This window comes from Hyperoodon ampullatus (assembly GCF_949752795.1).
Source record: "Hyperoodon ampullatus genome assembly, chromosome: 14".
NCBI classification, from domain to species: domain Eukaryota; kingdom Metazoa; phylum Chordata; class Mammalia; order Artiodactyla; family Ziphiidae; genus Hyperoodon; species Hyperoodon ampullatus.
The window spans coordinates 50132558-50150119 of NC_136927.1; the positions used below are offsets into that span (position 1 = coordinate 50132558).

The 17562-nt window shown below is 55.1% G+C and overlaps 1 protein-coding gene across 3 annotated transcripts in view; it reads right to left on the bottom strand.

Moving 5' to 3' along the window:
• The window catches only part of GTF2IRD1 (GTF2I repeat domain containing 1), a gene marked incomplete at its 5' end in the record, with an annotated part of 79150 nt that overhangs the window by 43438 nt on the left and 18150 nt on the right, over positions 1-17562 (bottom strand). For all 3 annotated transcript variants that reach the window (XM_079720057.1, XM_079720055.1, XM_079720056.1), the window contains 8 exons: positions 494-677; positions 1787-1852; positions 2759-2806; positions 10391-10480; positions 11083-11163; positions 11605-11642; positions 12513-12621; positions 13545-13570. In XM_079720057.1, coding sequence (XP_079576183.1) covers positions 494-677; positions 1787-1852; positions 2759-2806; positions 10391-10480; positions 11083-11163; positions 11605-11642; positions 12513-12621; positions 13545-13570 — 642 coding nt within the window. The remainder of the gene's footprint in view (positions 1-493; positions 678-1786; positions 1853-2758; positions 2807-10390; positions 10481-11082; positions 11164-11604; positions 11643-12512; positions 12622-13544; positions 13571-17562) is intronic.

The window sequence follows — 17562 nt, forward strand, 5'->3', positions numbered from 1 at the left end:
ATCTCCTCCAAAGGGACTATATATCTGAGCTGGCACACAGGCTGGATACACTGGAGCTCCCTGGGTCCTCGTTGAGAAAAATTAGATGCCCGAGGAAACAGAAGAGACTCAAAATGCCAATGCCTGATTTTCCAGTCCGGGGGTCATGGGGCATTGTCCTCAGCCTGGATGCCCCCTGGCCCAGAGGATGCTCAGAATTATCCAGGAGATCAAGCTGGTGGGTGTACTCCCATTCTACATCTGGGTAAACTGGGGGCTGTTCTCGTGGGACTGAGAGGGCATTAGTGTCTGGCTGTTTAAGGTCCTTCAGGCCTGGGCTGGGCCTGGGCAACCTCGTGCCTGCTCAACTGAGGCCAAACCTCAGCGAATGCCCTATTTTTTTTTTTTTTTTTTTAAAGCCTTCCCCAGTCTGAAGAGGAAGATGGCTACTTGGCGCTGCTCCTGGGTGCCGGGCAAGCCTGGAAGGGCTCCCGTGGACCCGGCCGGGCCTTACCTCTTGATGACGAACTGGATGCTGTTGCTGGCCTCCAGGATCTTCCGGAGCTTGGCGATCCCGAAGCAGTTGGGCCTGCGGAGGGAGATGCCTTCAGGCAGCCCCACCACAAACAGCTCCTCTGGGTACATCAGGAACTTGGAGTAGGGCACCTTGACAGGCTCCGAGATGCCAATGGCCTTGGCTGCAGAGATACGGCTGCTGTAGGGCCACCCAGATCTATGGGGCCACGAGCCTCAACTCCCACCTCCCATGTCTGCATGGGGGGGCCGCAGGTGCTGGAGCCCTTTTGAAACTTAGCCCTTAGTTGAACCCTCCTGACCCTGCTGAGGTAAGTACTATTAGCCCCAGGCTGTGGGTAAGAGACCCAGAGCCCAGAGGGGACGTGACCTGTCTCAGGTCTCAGAGCCCCAGAGCTGGGGGATGTGAACCCAAGTAAGTGGGGCCCCCAGACCTACGCTCAGTTCGTGCCCTCATACCCTGGCAATGCAGGAGAAACTGCTGACGGCTGGTGAGACCTGGCATCGGCTCCACCCAAGTCCACTTGTCCCTGTGCTGCCAGAAAGGCTCTCCAGAGGGTCCCCCTGCCACCATAAATAACCCCAACCCCCTGCATGGCCCAACACCACGCCTTGGGAAGCAGAGAGATCTGAGGCCCAGGCCAGGCACTGCTGCTCACTAGTTCTGGGGCCTAGGACAAGCCACATCACTTCCCCAGGCCTCATTTTCCTCATCTGTAAAATGGGCATTAGGACACAGGCATTTTGTGAGATGGGATAGGAGAACTCATGTGAAGCACCTCGCCATTGCCTGGCCAACCACAAGGGCTGAACGAAGAGTAGGCTTCTCCCTGCATCCCTGTTCTCTTTCTCGGTCTTTCTAGTAGGAAAGACCTTGTTATTCATCTGTCCTCCTGCGGACCCTGAATGAGGGTGTCTGTGGGTATAGAGGGGCAGTGACAGCAGTCAGAGTGGCCTCTGCAAGCTGAGGCTGAGGCAGACCGTGAGTGAGTGTGAGCCTGTTGAAGGAGGAGGTGGGGACACTGCGTTTCAGAGGGTGGGGTTCTCTGGCAGCTCCTCAGTCTCCCCGGGAGGGAGGTCTAGAGCTGAGGAAGGGGCAGGATGGCAGTCCCTGCAGAGCCCTGGCCCTTTCCCAGTGGGTCCCAGCCCCTCCGGCCCCTCCCTCCCCTGTCTCTGTTCCAGGAGCAGCTGGGATGGGGAGTCAGGCCCTCTGAAAACAGGGCAGCTGGAGGGAGGCCTGGATGCCCTCGACCCTACAAGGCTCCTCGCTCACCGTATCGCGTGTTGAAAAGCAGCTCCACCTGCTTCCGCAGAGGCCGGATCACGTCACCATGACTGTCTGAAAGGCAAAGAACAGTTTGGTGAGCCTCCCCAGTGGCAGCAGGACCCTGCTTCTCAGCTCATGTCCTAGGTCTGCTGGCACCAAGAATGACCCTGTGCTGGGACCTTGGAATGGGGAAGGGTAATGGTGGCAGGTAACTTACTTCCTCAGAAGTGGCACCCCTGCAGACAGGTCCACAATTCTGGGGCTCAAATACCTGCTTGTGAAATCAGATCTAGGGCATTACCAGGACTGAATGGAAGGTTTTGAGGTCTAAGAATGACAATGGGCCTTTCTATGTGAATGTCACTCTAGACCAGCACTGTAAGTGACTTAGCTAGCACGTGAACTCTAAGCCTGCAAATTGAGTATGCCGCCACTAGGTGGCAGTGGATGTTGATTAAAACTTCAGAGTTCCTCCCCTGCCAGGCTGGGTTTGGGATTGGGAAAGTAACGCTCCTCTCCTCTGACACCCACTCATTCCGTTCCAGGGGTGGAAACAGATCCATCCTCACCTTGATCTCCCTGCCTGTCCTACTCCCACCCTCCGCAGGGTGGCAATGAGCAGTGTTCCTGAGATTGAACATGTCTATTGGACACAAAGCCAATTTTGTGCTTTCAGGCCTAAATTCGACTTGCTCAGGAAGACTCAGCCTTAAAACCTTTGTGGAAAGAGGCAGGGTGTATATAAAAACAAAATAAGAAAGGCTTACAATTTCCTTTACCAGAAAGAGCTGCTTCTACCTCTGACCGTGTACCTCTTAGTTCTACAAGACAGGTCTATAAGCCTCCTCCCAACTCAGGCAGCCCACAGAACACCCACTCCCAAACCCAGTGTTGGGAAGAGACAAAAAGGAGATGCAGGACAGGGGAGGGGAGGAGACGTGGGGTGGGGGTGAAAAATGGGGGTGAACAGTGCCTCACCCTCCACAGGCCTCTCCTCAGGCCGCGGGTCCTCGCTGGGGCCTTTGTCTGAAAAAGAGGGTGCCAGGCAGCCATGTTCATCATCTCCTGCACCACCAAAGTCAGGGCAGACAGGTGGGGAACGGCAGGCCCAGACTCTGGAGCATGGCATGGTGACGCCCAGATGGGACAGGGACCCCAATTTTGCACAAGCACCTGCCCTCGCCTCCATGTGAGTTTCAGAGACCAGATACCCTGTGACATTTGGTAAACACCCCGTGGAGACCAGCCGTGCACCAGCCTGTCCTTCCATCTACTGCCTGCCAGGTTCTGTTCTAGGCATTGAGGACACACGGGAACAAGACAAAGCCTTGTCCTCCTGGTGTGACGTCAGACATTACATACGATGCCAGATGGCAGTGATGCCGTAAAGAAAAACAGAGGGAATTCCCTGGAGGTCCAGTGGTTAGGGCTCCATGCTTCCACTGCAGGGGGCAGAGGTTCTATCCCCGGTCAGGGAACTACGATCCCACATGTCACATGGCATGGCTGGATAAGGGGGTGGAGGAAAGGCAGGTGGGGGCGTGGAGCCATCTAGGGTCACGTGGTCCCGGGGCATCTGACAAGATGACACTGGCTCTGGCCTGGGCCCAAGGGACCCAACCTTGTCCCCAGGTGCCCGTCCAACAGGCAGCAAGGTCGTGGCACAGTGAACAACAGGGGAGGTGAGGGCTCAAGCTGTACAGGAGAGGGGTGAGACTGGCCTTGGGGGGCCGATGGGGGGTACACCTGGGCTGGACCCAAGTGTCCAGGGAAAGCAGTGGGGTGGGAGAGGGACACAGGCAGGGAGGAGGGAACAGTGTGTGGGGGGAGGGTGGTGGCAAACTCAGAGATGGTGGATTTCCGCAGGAGGATGAACTCCAAGTGCGGACAGCGGAAGTGGGGTGCAGGGGGCGGGGCACAGGCTGACCGGCGGGCTGCAGGGCCTCCATCAGCAGCAGCTCTTTGGTGCCAAGAGCTGGAGGAAGGCGTGGGGACTTTCAACACTTGAAACAACCAGAAGGAAACTGCGACTTAGGAAGTTTGCCGTGTGTTTGCCAGGTGCTTTCCCAGGCAGGGCTAACCCTTAAACAGCCCTTCTCAGCCCCTGACACGAGGCTGAGCTGGTGAGGGGTGGAGCAGTCGGACCCTGGGTCTGCTCTTGGCCAGCTGGTGGAGAGGATGCTCGGTGATGAGGGATGCAGGGATGTTCCAGATGGGATCGTGAGTGGGAAGGAAAGGGGCTGATCCTGGTAGAGCTGCCCATGGTCAAGGCCCACTCACGGATGGAGGGAAGGGGAGCCTGCAACTGGGATTGCCAGACAAGCCTAAGCCTTGGGGCTTAGCCCGGAAGGTTCTGGAAGGTTTCATCTATGCTCAGCCTCTGACTTAAAAAGGGCCAGGCCTGAGCTTTCGGCCTAAATTTTCCTCATGGCAATAGGTACACTATGGGCAGGTAGATGCTGGGCCCCCCTGACTCTGCCTAGAGGCTTTTTTCTGGCTGTGGGAGCAGACCAGCAAGGTACAAGGGCTGGGATCAATGCTGGAAACAGCTCTCAGCCTGTGATGGAGGGCAGATCACCAGCCCAGCTCCCAGCTTCCTCAGCTGCGTTAACTCAGGCGTGTGATTTACGTGGGCTCCCGTGGTCCCTCAGCTCAGCTGCCCACAGGGGTGACGGGCCTGACGGCACTGCTGTCCTGTCCAGTCCCCCTTCGTACCAGGACGGCCCTTCCTGGACTCTCCTCCCAAATGAACGAAGGCCCCTGTCTCAGGGGAAGCCCCTGGGGGATGCCAAACTCATCAACTTCATCTTTGCCATTTCTAGACAGAGAGGGGCAGACAGGAGGAGAGGAGTCCGGTGGGGACAGAGGGACAAGCAGTGCTGCCAGGGAGGGTTCCCTGAGTCAGGGAGCTGGATCTGTCTCAGGGCGGAGGGAGAGGCCCAGATGTCACAGCAGCAGCACCGATCAAGTTCACGAAATGGCTTGAGAGGAACTAGAGGGGAGACCAGGAAGTCTGTCCCCGCTCTGAGCTGTCCGTGTGCGCAGGGCCACCCCAGGCGGTAGCAACAGTCTGAGAGCCAGGCAGGAGATGACCGGACCCAGACACCCACAGGGAACCAGCTCAGCTCTGTGGCTCTACTAAGCAGAGGCCACTAAGGAGGGGCTTCTGCCAGCCTTTGTTGTAGGACCCTGAAAACAGAAGGAAGCGGGGCCAGGTCCTCTCCTGGGGGGCGGGGGGCTCTTTCAAAGGCAGCAGGAGATGATGACCTGTGTACTTTGGGGGCCCTAATTCCAAACGTGAGAAAGTTGCCTGCTTTCCCCCCTGCCCCCTGGCATGGGGGCGGGGCTACTTACCCTGAACAAACCCGTCCATGTGCTCACTGCCTCCCCATTTTCAACCTTGGTAAACGATCGAGGGCATGACCAGAGATGCCCAAGGCACCAGGTGAGCAAACGAGGGATGATTTGTACAATACAGTAACACCACCAGTTGGGAGAAGCCTTTCCAATAGAAATGGCACCATGCTGGCCACGCCCCCAACCCCAGGGGCCTCCACAGATCGGGACCCCTTGGTCTTCTTTTTTTTTTTTTTTTTTTTTTTTGGCAGTATGCGGGCCTCTCACTGTTGTGGCCTCTCCCATTGCGGAGCACAGGCTCTGGACGCGCAGGCTCAGCGGCCATGGCTCACGGGCCCAGCCGCTCCGCGGCATGTGGGATCTTCCCAGACCGGGGCACGAACCCGTGTCCCCTGCATCGGCAGGCGGACTCCCAACCACTGCGCCACCAGGGAAGCCCGGTCTTCTTTTTTTTTTTAATTTATTAAATTTATTTATTTTTGGCTGCGTTGGGTCTTCATTGCTGCACAGGGGGCTTTCTCTAGTTGCGGCGAGCGGGGGCTACTCTTCATTGTGGTGCGCAGGCTTCTCATTGCGGTGGCTTGTTGCAGAGCAGGGGCTCTAGGCACGCGTGCCTCAGTAGTTGTGGCCTGAGGGCTTAGTTGCTCCACGGCATGTGGGATCTTCCCGGACCAGGGATAAAACCCATGTCCCCTACAGTGGAAGACGGATTCTTAACCACTGCACCTCCAGGGAAATCCCCCTCGGTCTTCTTTTTTTTTTGTTTTTTTTTAAAATAAATAAATAAATATATTTATTTATTTATTTATTTATTTATTTTTGGCTGCATTGGGTCTTCATTGCTGCGCGCAGGCATTTTTTTTCTAGTTGCAGTGAGTGGGGGCTACTCTTTGTTGTGGTGCACGGGCTTCTCATTGCGCTGGCTTCTCTTGCTGCAGAGCACGGGCTCTAGGCACGCGGGCTTCAGTAGTTGTGGCACGTGGGCTCAGTAATTGTGGCTTGCGGGCTCTAGAGCGCAGGCTCAATAGTTGTGGTGCACGGGCTTAGTTGCTCCGCGGCATGTGGGATCTTCCTGGACCAGAGCTCGAACCCGTGTCCCCTGCATTGGCAGGCAGATTCTTAACCACTGCGCCACCAGGGAAGTCCCCCCCTCGGTCTTCTTAATACTGCTGTGAATGCAGCCAGGTGACATGCGACTTCTTAAGGACCAGGCCACACTGTCAGCTCATCCTGAGCCTTTGGTCCACTACACTCCCCACACAGTTACCGGATTGCTTCCAATTCCACTCATGCCCAGCCCGTGCCTGACAATATTCTTTCCTCATTACCAGGGTATTAAAAGCACATCGCAACTGATTTAGGGAGTGACAAAGATAAATCGCTTAACCTAACATAGCTACTTTTTTGATATTTTCCCCCCCCAAAACAGTGATTATGTTTTCAACACAGTTGTAAACACCATCAGTTTTGTGTCTTCTACAATCTCCCTTGTTGCCTATGTTTAGTGGCTGCCTAATAGTCCATCAGGAGGATACCGTTAACAGTTCACTGACAGCTGGACGAGCTTGTTGCAATTTTTCATGGTCATCATTAACGTTGGCACGAACATCTCTGTGCAGAAAACAGTTCACATTTCAGACAATTTCCTCGGACTGGGTTCCTGCTGGACATATGGGGGAGGGGGTGGTGCTGCTCATTTTTATGGCTCTTCAAGCTGACAAATTTCTCTAAAAAGCAATTTGCCCACTTGCGTTCTTACCAGCACCAGGTCTGTGCCCATTTCCCCATGTGCTCAGCAAAAGTTCCGTTCAGTTAAAAGGTGCAAGAGATGCCCCTTTGTTCAAGCCCTTGTTTCTCTGTGGCTGCATGTGTTTGTTTCCTGTCTCTCTCTTCTGCTGTGGCAGGTACTGGGATGTACTTACTACTCAGATCCCCTTCAAGGAAGAGCTTGTTGGCCTAGCAGTGGGAAGTGTGGTCAGCGGGCAGCTGCCCCTTCAAGGACTGCCCTTCCAGGGTGGCCCGCATCTCGTGACTGATTGAGGTGGAGGTATAAAGGCCAGGATATCCAGTGCAACTGGGGGCAACTCTAAGGGGCCTTTCTGGCTCCGAGCTCCCCGTGGGGTGGGTGGACGTGTTGCCGCAGCGAGATCATGGCTTGCCTTCTCCCTCGGCCCCCTTGTGCTTCTGCCCCCTCCCTTACATAGGTGTTGATCCCAAGGGCAGCTCCTAATAAACACCCCACACATTAAACTCCATCTCAGAGACTGGGCGCCAGGGAACACAACCCATGACACACGTCCTGGGGCTGTGAATTTTTCTTGTGCATTTCAGCCCAGTGTTCTGGTCTGTCAAGGCCATGGGGAACATCATTCTTGGACGGACTGACCATTCCTCCCCAAGGATCTGCAAATTGCGTAATCTTGCGGCCTAAGGTCCCTTTATCCAACTAACTGACAAATGTTTGAGGAAGGACCAAGCCCTCCAGAACAACAGAGGAAACCTTCCCCATGTGGAGGCTGGGGTCCCCCTGCAGCCCTCCCTTTTTTTGCTTGAAATTCAAATAACTTTTATTTAAATTGAAAACAATACTTAAAAAACTGCATTTAGGGGCTCCCCTGGTGGCGCAGTGGTTGAGAGTCCGCCTGCCGATGCAGGGGCACGGGTTCGTGCCCTGGTCCGGGAAGATCCCACGTGCCGCAGGGCGGCTGGGCCCATGAGCCATGGCCGCTGAGCCGCGCGTCCGGAGCCTGTGCTCCGCAACGGGAGAGGCCACAACAGTGAGAGGCCCACGTACCGCAAAAAAAACAAAACAAAAAAAACAACAAAAAAAACTGCATTTAGAGTCAAAACCCTTTTGTTTATAAAAATCATGAGGAGCTTCCACAGCTGGAGGGTCATCTGGAGATCTTGATGTCATATGAGCCAACTCAGTCCTGTGGATGACCCCACATTGGGTCCCCTCTGATGGCTCGCTGTCGCCCATGTAGAAATCTGTTCCAGAACTGTGCCTGGGACTAACGCATGGTCCACCTGTTTGCAATTTGGGCAAAACCTCATCTCCAAGTCTATCTCTGTTGTCAGCTCATCTGTGTCCGCTGTGACTTCTCACGTCCTATGGACGTCTTAGGTATTAGCCATAGATCACACATCCACAGCAGCTCTGAGGACCCTTTATATCTCCTTACTGAACTGGACTCCCAGGTCCTCCTCACTCTTTCCTGTTTTCAGACCATTCTCCCTGACAGAGAAGACGGAAGCAGACGAGGAGCAGAGATATTCTGCCTTTATTCTGTCACCAATTAACGCAGCACCACCCATCTGGGCCTGTAGGAAACCTTCTTATTTATTTTTCCAGTCACTTGTTTATTTTTGGTAGGGGAAAACTTAAGAAGTGCAGTAAAGCATACAGAATATTATAACAAACACTCATGGACCTATCAGCCGGAATGAATACACATTAGCATTTTGTCATATTTGCACACGATTTTTAAAAATAAAACATTAGCAATACTATTTTTACATCTCCAAATTTATAGAAATGCCGTATTGTCTATATCCTTCTGCACTTGCTTTTCACATTGAACATTATGAGGTTTCTTCACGCTGTTCACTTAAATACACCTACTATGCTTTTGCACAGTATCCTTAAGCAATACCCACCCCTCTCCCCTCCTAATCAAGCCCACACCAGACATCACAGGCAAGGGAAACAAATTCCAGCCGTCTCCCTAAAGTTTCCTGCCCTGGCCCTGCATCCCTTATTACAGAGTCTTCCAAACTCAAATCATCTAAGTACTAATATCGTTTTCTGCCATATCCGCAAACCTTCTATAATTTACATACTATTTGTCTTTATAATGATTCACTTAAAAAAATTTTTTTTTTAAATTTTTTGGCTGTGCCACGCGGCACGCGGGATCTTAGTTCCCCAACCAGGGATCAAACCTGCACCCCCTGCAGTAGAAGCACAGAGTCTTAACAACTGGACCGCCAGGGAAGTCCTATAATGATTCACTTTTTAAAAACATTAACTATGCGTAATAATTCTTACTTCTTCTTATCAATAATAACATCTGTTGAGAATGGTTGGAGCTGAGAGTTGGGCATGTGAGATTCATTAAGCTATTCTTTTCAACTTTGGGTGGTTTTGAACATTTCCAAAATAAACTTTCAAAAACAAAACACACAGAACCCTACCTTCTCCCTGCTGCTATCCACCTGCCCAACCATTCCTCTTGCCTAAATTATCATCAGAGTCTGTTTCTGTCTTTGTCCCCAGACCTTCTGCAGTCTGTTCTCAGCTCCACAGTCAGAGTAAACACTGTTAAAATGTACTCCATTAGCGCCAACCCCTCACTGGTTCCTGTCTCTTCAGAGTTAAGTCTCCAGTCCTTCCTTTGATGTACACAACCCTGCATAACTCATCCACCACCTTCCTTTCCCCACCTCACTCTGCTTCAGCCACCCGGCCTCCTTGCTGTTGCTGAGACATGCTGGGCATAGCCCACCTCAGGGCCTTTGCCTATGCTGCTCCCTCTGCCTGGAAAGTTCTGTCCTGATATCCACACGGCTCCTGCCCGCACCTCCTTCAGGTCTTTGCTCCAGTGTCATTTTCTCAGTGAGGTCCTCTCTGACCACTCAGATCCTGTAATAACCACCCCTCCTGCCGCTGATACTTCCCCTCCTGGCTTTGTGTCTCCCTATAGCACTTACCACCATCTGACTTTCTATTTTTCTTTTTCCTTTTTTGGGGGGCCGCACTGCACAGCTTGCAGGATCTTAGTTCTCTGACCAGGGATCAAACCTGGGCTCCTGGCAGTGAAAGCCTGGAATCCTAACCACTGTACCGCCAGGGAATTCCCCTATTTTTCTTCTTGATTTGCTTACTACCTGTCTCCCTGCACTGGGATGTCAGCCCACAAGGGCGGGGACTTTGGTCTGTTGGGTTCACTGCTCTGTCCCCAGCACCTTGCACGGGACCTTGTACATAGTAGGTGCTCAATAAATAGTTATTGAATAAATAAACAAATTTATCCAAATGGGAGCTCCTGGGAAAGACACAGTAACCAGACTTAATATTAACTCAAGGTCTGTTTCAAGTTTTCAGAAAGGAACCTGGCTTGGATGGGGGAGCCAGGCATATACTGTTTCTTCCAAGGGGGACAGTCAATACCAAGAGAAGTCTAGAGGCTTCCTGGCCCACCCCTCTCCCTGTTACATCCCAGGGAGGTGGGTCCCCAGCCCATTTCTTACCAGTCAGCATCTCCATCCCGTAACCTGAATCTTCCGAGGGCACATGTCCAGGCATCGAGTCTGTCATTTCCTCAGAGGTTGGGGAAGGGTCTGGAGGCAAAACTCCAAATGACAACAGCATCTTCTGTCTGTCCCACCCCATCATGGTCCCTCAGGGACCTCCCAGCTCAGCATGCCCACAGAGCAGGACCCTTAAGGAAGCTTCACCCTGGACTCTGGGAGGGTAGCTGTGCCAGAGGACAGCGGGGACCCAAGGGGCCTGGAGCCTGTGGTTACCCCATACTGAGCCTCCAGATGACAAGTACATGCCCCTCTTCACAGATGTGGAAACTGACGCTCAGAGGGATCCAGGTCTGGAGTCAAACTCAGATCCTCTTACTCCAATGACCTTTTCTTCTCCCCCGCAGCCTCTCAAATCCCAGGGAAGCCAGGCCAGAGAGGTGAAGGCTGGGGGGACCTTTAGGAAGGTCGGAGCTGAGACCTGACCCCCAGCCCAGAGGGCAGATGTGGCTACAGAAAGCACACGCAATGCTGCATGCACCCTTTCACGATCAGACCAGAGAAACAGCGGCCTGGCGACCCCTTCTTGGCCGGGGCAGGTGCTCAAGAGACAGAACAGGACAGCCCGGGAGGGGACACGGTGGTGCTCAATCCCTGTACCTTCAGACGGGGGTGGCAGGATCAGCCCTTACCTGGGACAGTGACCTGAATGATATCTAGATCCTCTGGCTCAATTTTGATGGGTCTCAGCCCACCCAGCTCCCCAGAGGTTCCTGTGAGGGGGAAACGAGGAATCTGGTCAAGTGTGGGAGTGAGCTTGGCCGGGCAGGGGAGTCATTCTTGAACATTCTCCTGTCTGTAACTTGTTAGTAGTGCCAGGAAAAGTCATGTCCGCCCTGGTGTCTGAGCTATAGGTAGATACAACGTATAGACCTGGCAACTGAGGCCTGCAGCGCCAAGGATGTGGAGGCAGAGGTGATACCCGAATCCAGGTCTCCCACAAAGCCACCCACATCCCACCTGCCCCTCCCGGCCCCCAGCGAGCTCCCAGCATGCTCTGCGGCCTGGGGGAGGGTCAGGGGACAGGGGTGGACGGAGGACATTCATGAATACCCAGGCTCGTGGTCTGAGCCGGCCTCCTCCCCAGAGCTGCTGAGTGGGGCTGGTGGACTCCCTCCCACCCCGGACACGCGTAGTGGGGTCCAGATCCTCACCTGGCCCACAGTCTTCAGAGAGACTGCTTTTGTCCGACCTGCGGGAAGGAAGCCGAGAAATGACATGGCATCAGCCCCAGCTTTCCCCCTCCAAGCAGTCAGGGGCCCACAGTGGCTGCCAATTCAAAATGCACCCCTGACCATATCTGCTCCCATCCCAGCGGGATCCACGCCCCCCCACCACCACCGCCAGCAATACTCCCAGTACCCCGTCTCCCGGACAGCAGTCTCCTGGCTGCCCCAGCCGAGCTCCTGATCCGTATCCTGGGGTGACGTGCTTGGGCGTCCACCTTGCCCACCAGCTGGGAGCTCCTGAGGCCTGGGACTGGCCAGTCTAGGAGCCCCACCACTTAGTGCAGTGGGGGTTTGATCAGTGCTTGTCGGGGGGACTGAGAGCTGTAGGGACCACCCGCCTGGAGAGGCTTTAGGAGTCTGGGGAGGGGCGTGGGATGGAGGATTCGGTTCATTCATAGAACACTGTCGGGGAGGCCTAGGCTGGACGTGGGGATTCTGGGATAGATGGCCCATCCCTGGCCCCCAGGCACTCAGGGCCTGGGTGGGGGGCACTGGTGAATGGCGACCAGGCTGTAAGCTGAGTGCGAGGCCTTGTGGACATGCAGGGTAGATTCCTGACCTAGTCTGGGTGCCAGGGAAGGCTTTTGAGACTAGATAACATATGGCTAGATCCCAAGGGGTGACAAGAATCCTCCAGGTGGAAGAAAACTGGCGAAATCTCTGTTCTCCTTCTGGGTCCCTTTAGATTCTCCCTGGCCCACAGTGGGGTGAGGCGCACAGGTGCCTGTGCGGGGTGTCCAGGTGGAGTGAGACGCTGGGCCCAGCATCCTCCAGCCAGCCCTAGGCCTTGCTCCTCCCTGCAGAGCTGGCGTAGAGCTGGGGTGTGGCCTTACCGAGCAGTCCCAGCCAGGTCCAGGACGGCAGCACGGGAGACCTCCGCAGAGATGTCCTCGGGCGGGCTGGCTGGCTCCAGCTTTGTGGGGTCTTTGGTAAACTTGTTCCCTGGGGAGAGAGCCAGGGAGGGGCAGGGCGGTCAAGGCGAAGGTTCTCCAGCCTCCTCTGCCTGCGGGGCACCCAGCAGGGGCCTCTGGAGGAAGCTCCTGGGGGCACCCCTCAGGTATGGTCTGGCCTCTGTCCCTCCTTCTTGTGGCCTCCATGTCCAGCCAAGCCAGGAAGGGGTCCAGGGAGAGATGCCTCCCCTGGGATGAGGAATAAGGATGCCGGGGATCTCAGAAGATTGGGCAGGAGGAAGAAGCCAGAAATGGCTGTCCTGACCTCAGGACAGGGGCTACGCTATTGGGGCTGAGGGAGCCCTTGGGAAAGGGACCGAGTCTCTCCCATTCTCTCATTTAGTTATCCCAGGAACCCAGAGGATGGTGCTCTTATCTTTTCACAGATGTGGAAACTGAGGCCCACATGACTGTGCCCAAGGTCCCAAAGCTGGGGGGAGGTAGGGCTGGTATTGGGACTCAGATATGTTGCACCCCAAGATCCGTGCTCCCTTTGCTGCACCTGACAGAGCCCGCCTCTTCCTCCTGAGAGGCAGGCCACCTACTGGTCATGGCCTGGGCACTTCGGTTTGCATCTAGACCCCAGTGCTCACTAGCTAGACTTCAGGGAAAAACCAGAACCCACTTTATAGGACTGTTGAAAACTAAATTAAATTAAAATTAAATATGCTAACAGCTTAGGAGAGTAGCCATCACATGTTAGTATTCAGCAAATGTTAGCTTTATTATTCCCCATCCAGGGCTTCCCATGTCTGGAGGGGATGTCCTGACAGTCTGTCTGTGCCTGGGAGCTGGGGCCCCCGGATACAGAAGCCACACCCAGGCTCCCTCGGGTTCGGTGTGGTGGCAGCTCAAGCACTCTTGGGGGCATCAGCTTGGTGGCTTCAGAACAGACTAGACGGTACCCACACATACCTGTGAAAATTCGCTCATCGAACATCCTGGGGAGAGAGGAGAGATGGGCATGAGAGGGGAGCCGGCCTCCAGGTCCCCTCAGTGACGGTCACTCAAGTCCCACATGCATGGCTGCAGACCTGGGCACCGGGCTGGCCTCACATGGGGGCAGGAGAGGGCACGGTCCAGAACAGCCAGATACCCCCAAACAACCAGACATCCCAAACCATTTCTCCACAGCCAGGGAAGGCACTGGCCAGCCCCTGTGGGGGTCCCGGAAGGTCCAACCTATTTATCTCAACAACCCAGGTTGGGGGGCGGGGCTTCCTCCGGCCCTGAGCTCTCCTCGGCCACAGCTGGCGGATAACTCACACCCCTTTCCCACCAGGGCTCCGCAGCCTTTACCCACCACCACCTGTGTCTCAGCGACAGGCACGGGGTAGGCCCTGCTCCCAGGAAGCTCTCTGTCGATGGCACAAGCCAGGAGCGTTCCAGATCACAGCCTCACAGCGTGACATGTGGGACCCCTCAGATTTGTCTCAGAAGCCAAGGGGACCCAAGCAGGGAGGGGGTCAGGAAAGACTTCACGGAGTTGGGGATGGCGAGCCCAGGTGGGAGGGCAGAGAGGTTGTCCAGGTAAAGGCACAGGGAGGGCTGGCGGCTCCATCTGGCCGGCTGGAGGCGTCCTGTGGGAGGTGACCAGCCTTCAGTGCTGTGCCCGGGCATGTGGTCTCTACACCGTGGGCAACGGGGAGCCCCCAGGGGGCATGGCACCCTCAGATCACTCCATCATCACACAGAGGATGGCTTGGAGCGGGGATGGCTAGGGGCCCAGGGGCCATTTGGGAACTCCTGAGTCATCCTGATAAGACACCTGGAATTATTATTCCTGGAAAGCGAGGATGGAGTAAAGGTCAGCGAGGGAGCTGGGGTCACCTGGCCGCCTACCTGCAGGGCTGCTGTTCTGCTCTGCTCCCAGACCCCACCAGGGTGGCTCCCAGCGGGTTGGGGAGCCTCAGGCAGCTGGTCTGGGGGGCCTGCAGTAGAGCCTGCATGCCATGGAGCGGCTGGACAAGGGGACAGGGCTTTGGCCACTAAACTGGCACCCCCAGAGGCGACATGGGACAAATGAAGTCCCACTTGTCTGAGTCCAAATACAAGGGGGCCGACAGTGCCCAAGGCGGGCCCAGAGGGAAATTCAAACAGAGGCAAAAAGGTGAGTGACAGAAGGCAGAGCGTGGGTTACCAGGGCGGTGAGACCCCAAGCACGGCATCCTGTTCTTATTCTGAGAGGCGCCAGGTTCCCCCACTGTTCCTGTAGGCTCATACTCGTCTGGGTCCCCCAAGGCCGAGAAGCAGCCACAGGGAATCATTCTGGAGAAAACTGGCTTCCACTCTGAGGCATGCTTCCTCAGCTCCACCCAGGGACGGGGAGGATCCCAGCATTAACAGCAGGTTTTATTATTTATGGTTATATTTACTTATCAGGGAGCACAACGGAGGGGGTGTGACACCTTGGCCTGCAGTTCCTAGTGGAGTTGGCGGGCGGGGAGGGGGGAGACAGATGACAGGGAGAAAGTCTGATCTGACGTGGCTCCAATGCTGTGACAGACGCCCTCATGGGCTGCCCGGCCTGGAAGGCCCACCTGATGAGCACTGACCAAGGGCCGCTGTTGCACACTGCAGAGTTCTAGGACCCCCTCCAGACACTTTTCCCTCTGAAGTCCTCCCTTAGGTAGAACCGACACATGTGAACTCAGAGCCTCTCGCTCTGGGCTTGTGTCCTGGGGGGAACCGGGGATTTAGGGGTCAGGGCTGGGCATGAGTGGGGACCCAGGGGCCAGGAAGCCCCCTTCCACTAATAACAAGACCCACAGGCCTTGTCGAGGGGCTTCTCCCTTTTGTCAGGAGAGCACCCTGACCTCCCCCCCACTGCAGACACCTGGGCTGGGGTGGCAACTCCCCTCCTGGCTGCTTCCTAAGCTCTCTGTTCTCTGACTCCCGTCTGCTAGGACGATCGCAAATGTGATCTCAAATGTCTCCCTGACAAGGCTGGGATGTGCAACAGTGAAAATGCACTGGGGCTCAGAAAGGAGCAGCCTCTGTTCTAAGCACCTTGCTCACATCCATATAGTCTCCCATCAGTACTATGAAGCCTGAACAATCATTAGCCGCATTTTATTTTATTTTATTCTTTAGCCACACAGTGCAGCATGTGGGATCTTAATTCCCCCACCAGGGATCGAACCCATGCCCCCAGCAGTGGCAGCGCAGAGCGCTAACCACTGGACCGCCAGGGAATTTGACTCATTAGCCCCATTTTATAGACGAGGAAAGTAAGGCAGAGCAGTTAAGTAACTTGCCCAAGGACACACAGCTGGAAAATGGTAGGGCCAGGATTCAAACCCAGGTTGTCAGCACTGATAAACTACTTCTCTATATGTGAAGGAGATGAGGTCAAGGGAGAAGACTCGCGTTTATTGAGCATCTATTCCATGCCAGGTATGTTATGTCTACCTCCTCATACTATGTTGAGAAAAACCTGAGGAATAGGACATCATTGTCCCTATTTTTACAAATGAGGAAACTGAGGCTCAGAAGAGAAGCGCTAGTCAAGGTTATCATGCGCTGTGTGGCTTCAAGCCCAGTCTGCCTGATGCCAAGCCTCCTCCTCCAGGAAGCCCCACAGGCTTGCTGCTCAGATGCCATCGAGTCTACACCTGGAAACATGCTGTTTGATGCTCCCAGGACTCATCACAGGAGTGACCACCCCCCATGACTCGCGGTAGCCCCTGGGGGCAGATGGGGACTGTGCCTGCTGTTTCGTGAAGTCCTCAGTAGAGCTCAGTGAAGGGCTGGGCCTGCAGGAAGCGCCTGGCAAATACTAGTGAAGGATTAAATGGCCTACAGTTTGGATAGAGGGAGATGAAGGTCAGCCACAGTGAGGACTCAAATACCACAGTCAGGAATATAAGGGGTCACTGGGATGCCCTTGCTGCTTTCTGCTCTTCTAGCCTCCTCCCTTGCTACCAGGAGTCAACTGAAGGAAAAGGACTTAGGCAGCAGCAAGAGAGACTTAAGCTAGACAACAGGAGGCACTGCCTGACAGAAGGCCAAATGATTTTGTTTTTGGCCCCGCCACGCCACTCGGTTTGCGGGATGTTAGTTCCCCAGCCAGGGATCAAACCCAGGCCCTCAGCAATGGAAGTGCAGAGTCCTAACCACTGGACCGCCAGGGAATTCCCTCGAATGATTTCAAATTCACCTCCAGAATGATTTATCAAGTGGGACCCCTGGTAGGGGTTGAAGGGGAACAGAGGTGGCTCAGATGTGGTCCCACTGCCGCCAGTGATCAGGGTGATGGGGGGCCGGTGGGGACGCGGATGGGGGGAAGAAGCCATCTGCTGCGGGAGGGGGACATTCTTTCCGACTGAGGACAGGGGAGGGCTTCTAGACAGGATAGTGAGCCTTGAAAGACAGGACAGGTGGGAAGGAGGGCGGGGAGCAGCTCCAGGCAAAGGAAAGGGCTCCAGCGATGGCTGGAGACACGTGAGGAGGCAGGAGTTCAGAGAAACAGGAGGGAAGGCGGAGCGGCACTAAGGCGGGCACGGTGGCTGCTGACAGGCTGGAGTCTGGTACCCTGGGAGCTGCTACACCGGGGCTCACGGAGAGTGCGGGAGCAGGGAAGGGTTGTGAGCAGGAGTGCCCCACAGTCAGAGCTAACTCTCAGAGTCACCCCCCTCGGTGGCAGTGAGATGCCCGCCCAGCTCCCTGGCCACTCTCAGCCTCCTCTGCTGGCGGGCCCTCCTCATCCTGGCCCCGGCCTCTAACGTGGGGATCCCAGAGTCCATCTGGGTCCTCTCCACCTCTTCTTTTTTTCTTTCTCTTTTTTTTTTTTGGCCACGCTGCATGGCTTGTGGGATCTTAGTTCCCTGACCAGGAATTGAACCCGGGCCCTCAGCAGGGAAGAGTGGAGTCATAACCACTGGACCACCAGGGAATTGCTCCCTCTCTTCTCTTCTCTATTTCTCTCCTGCCC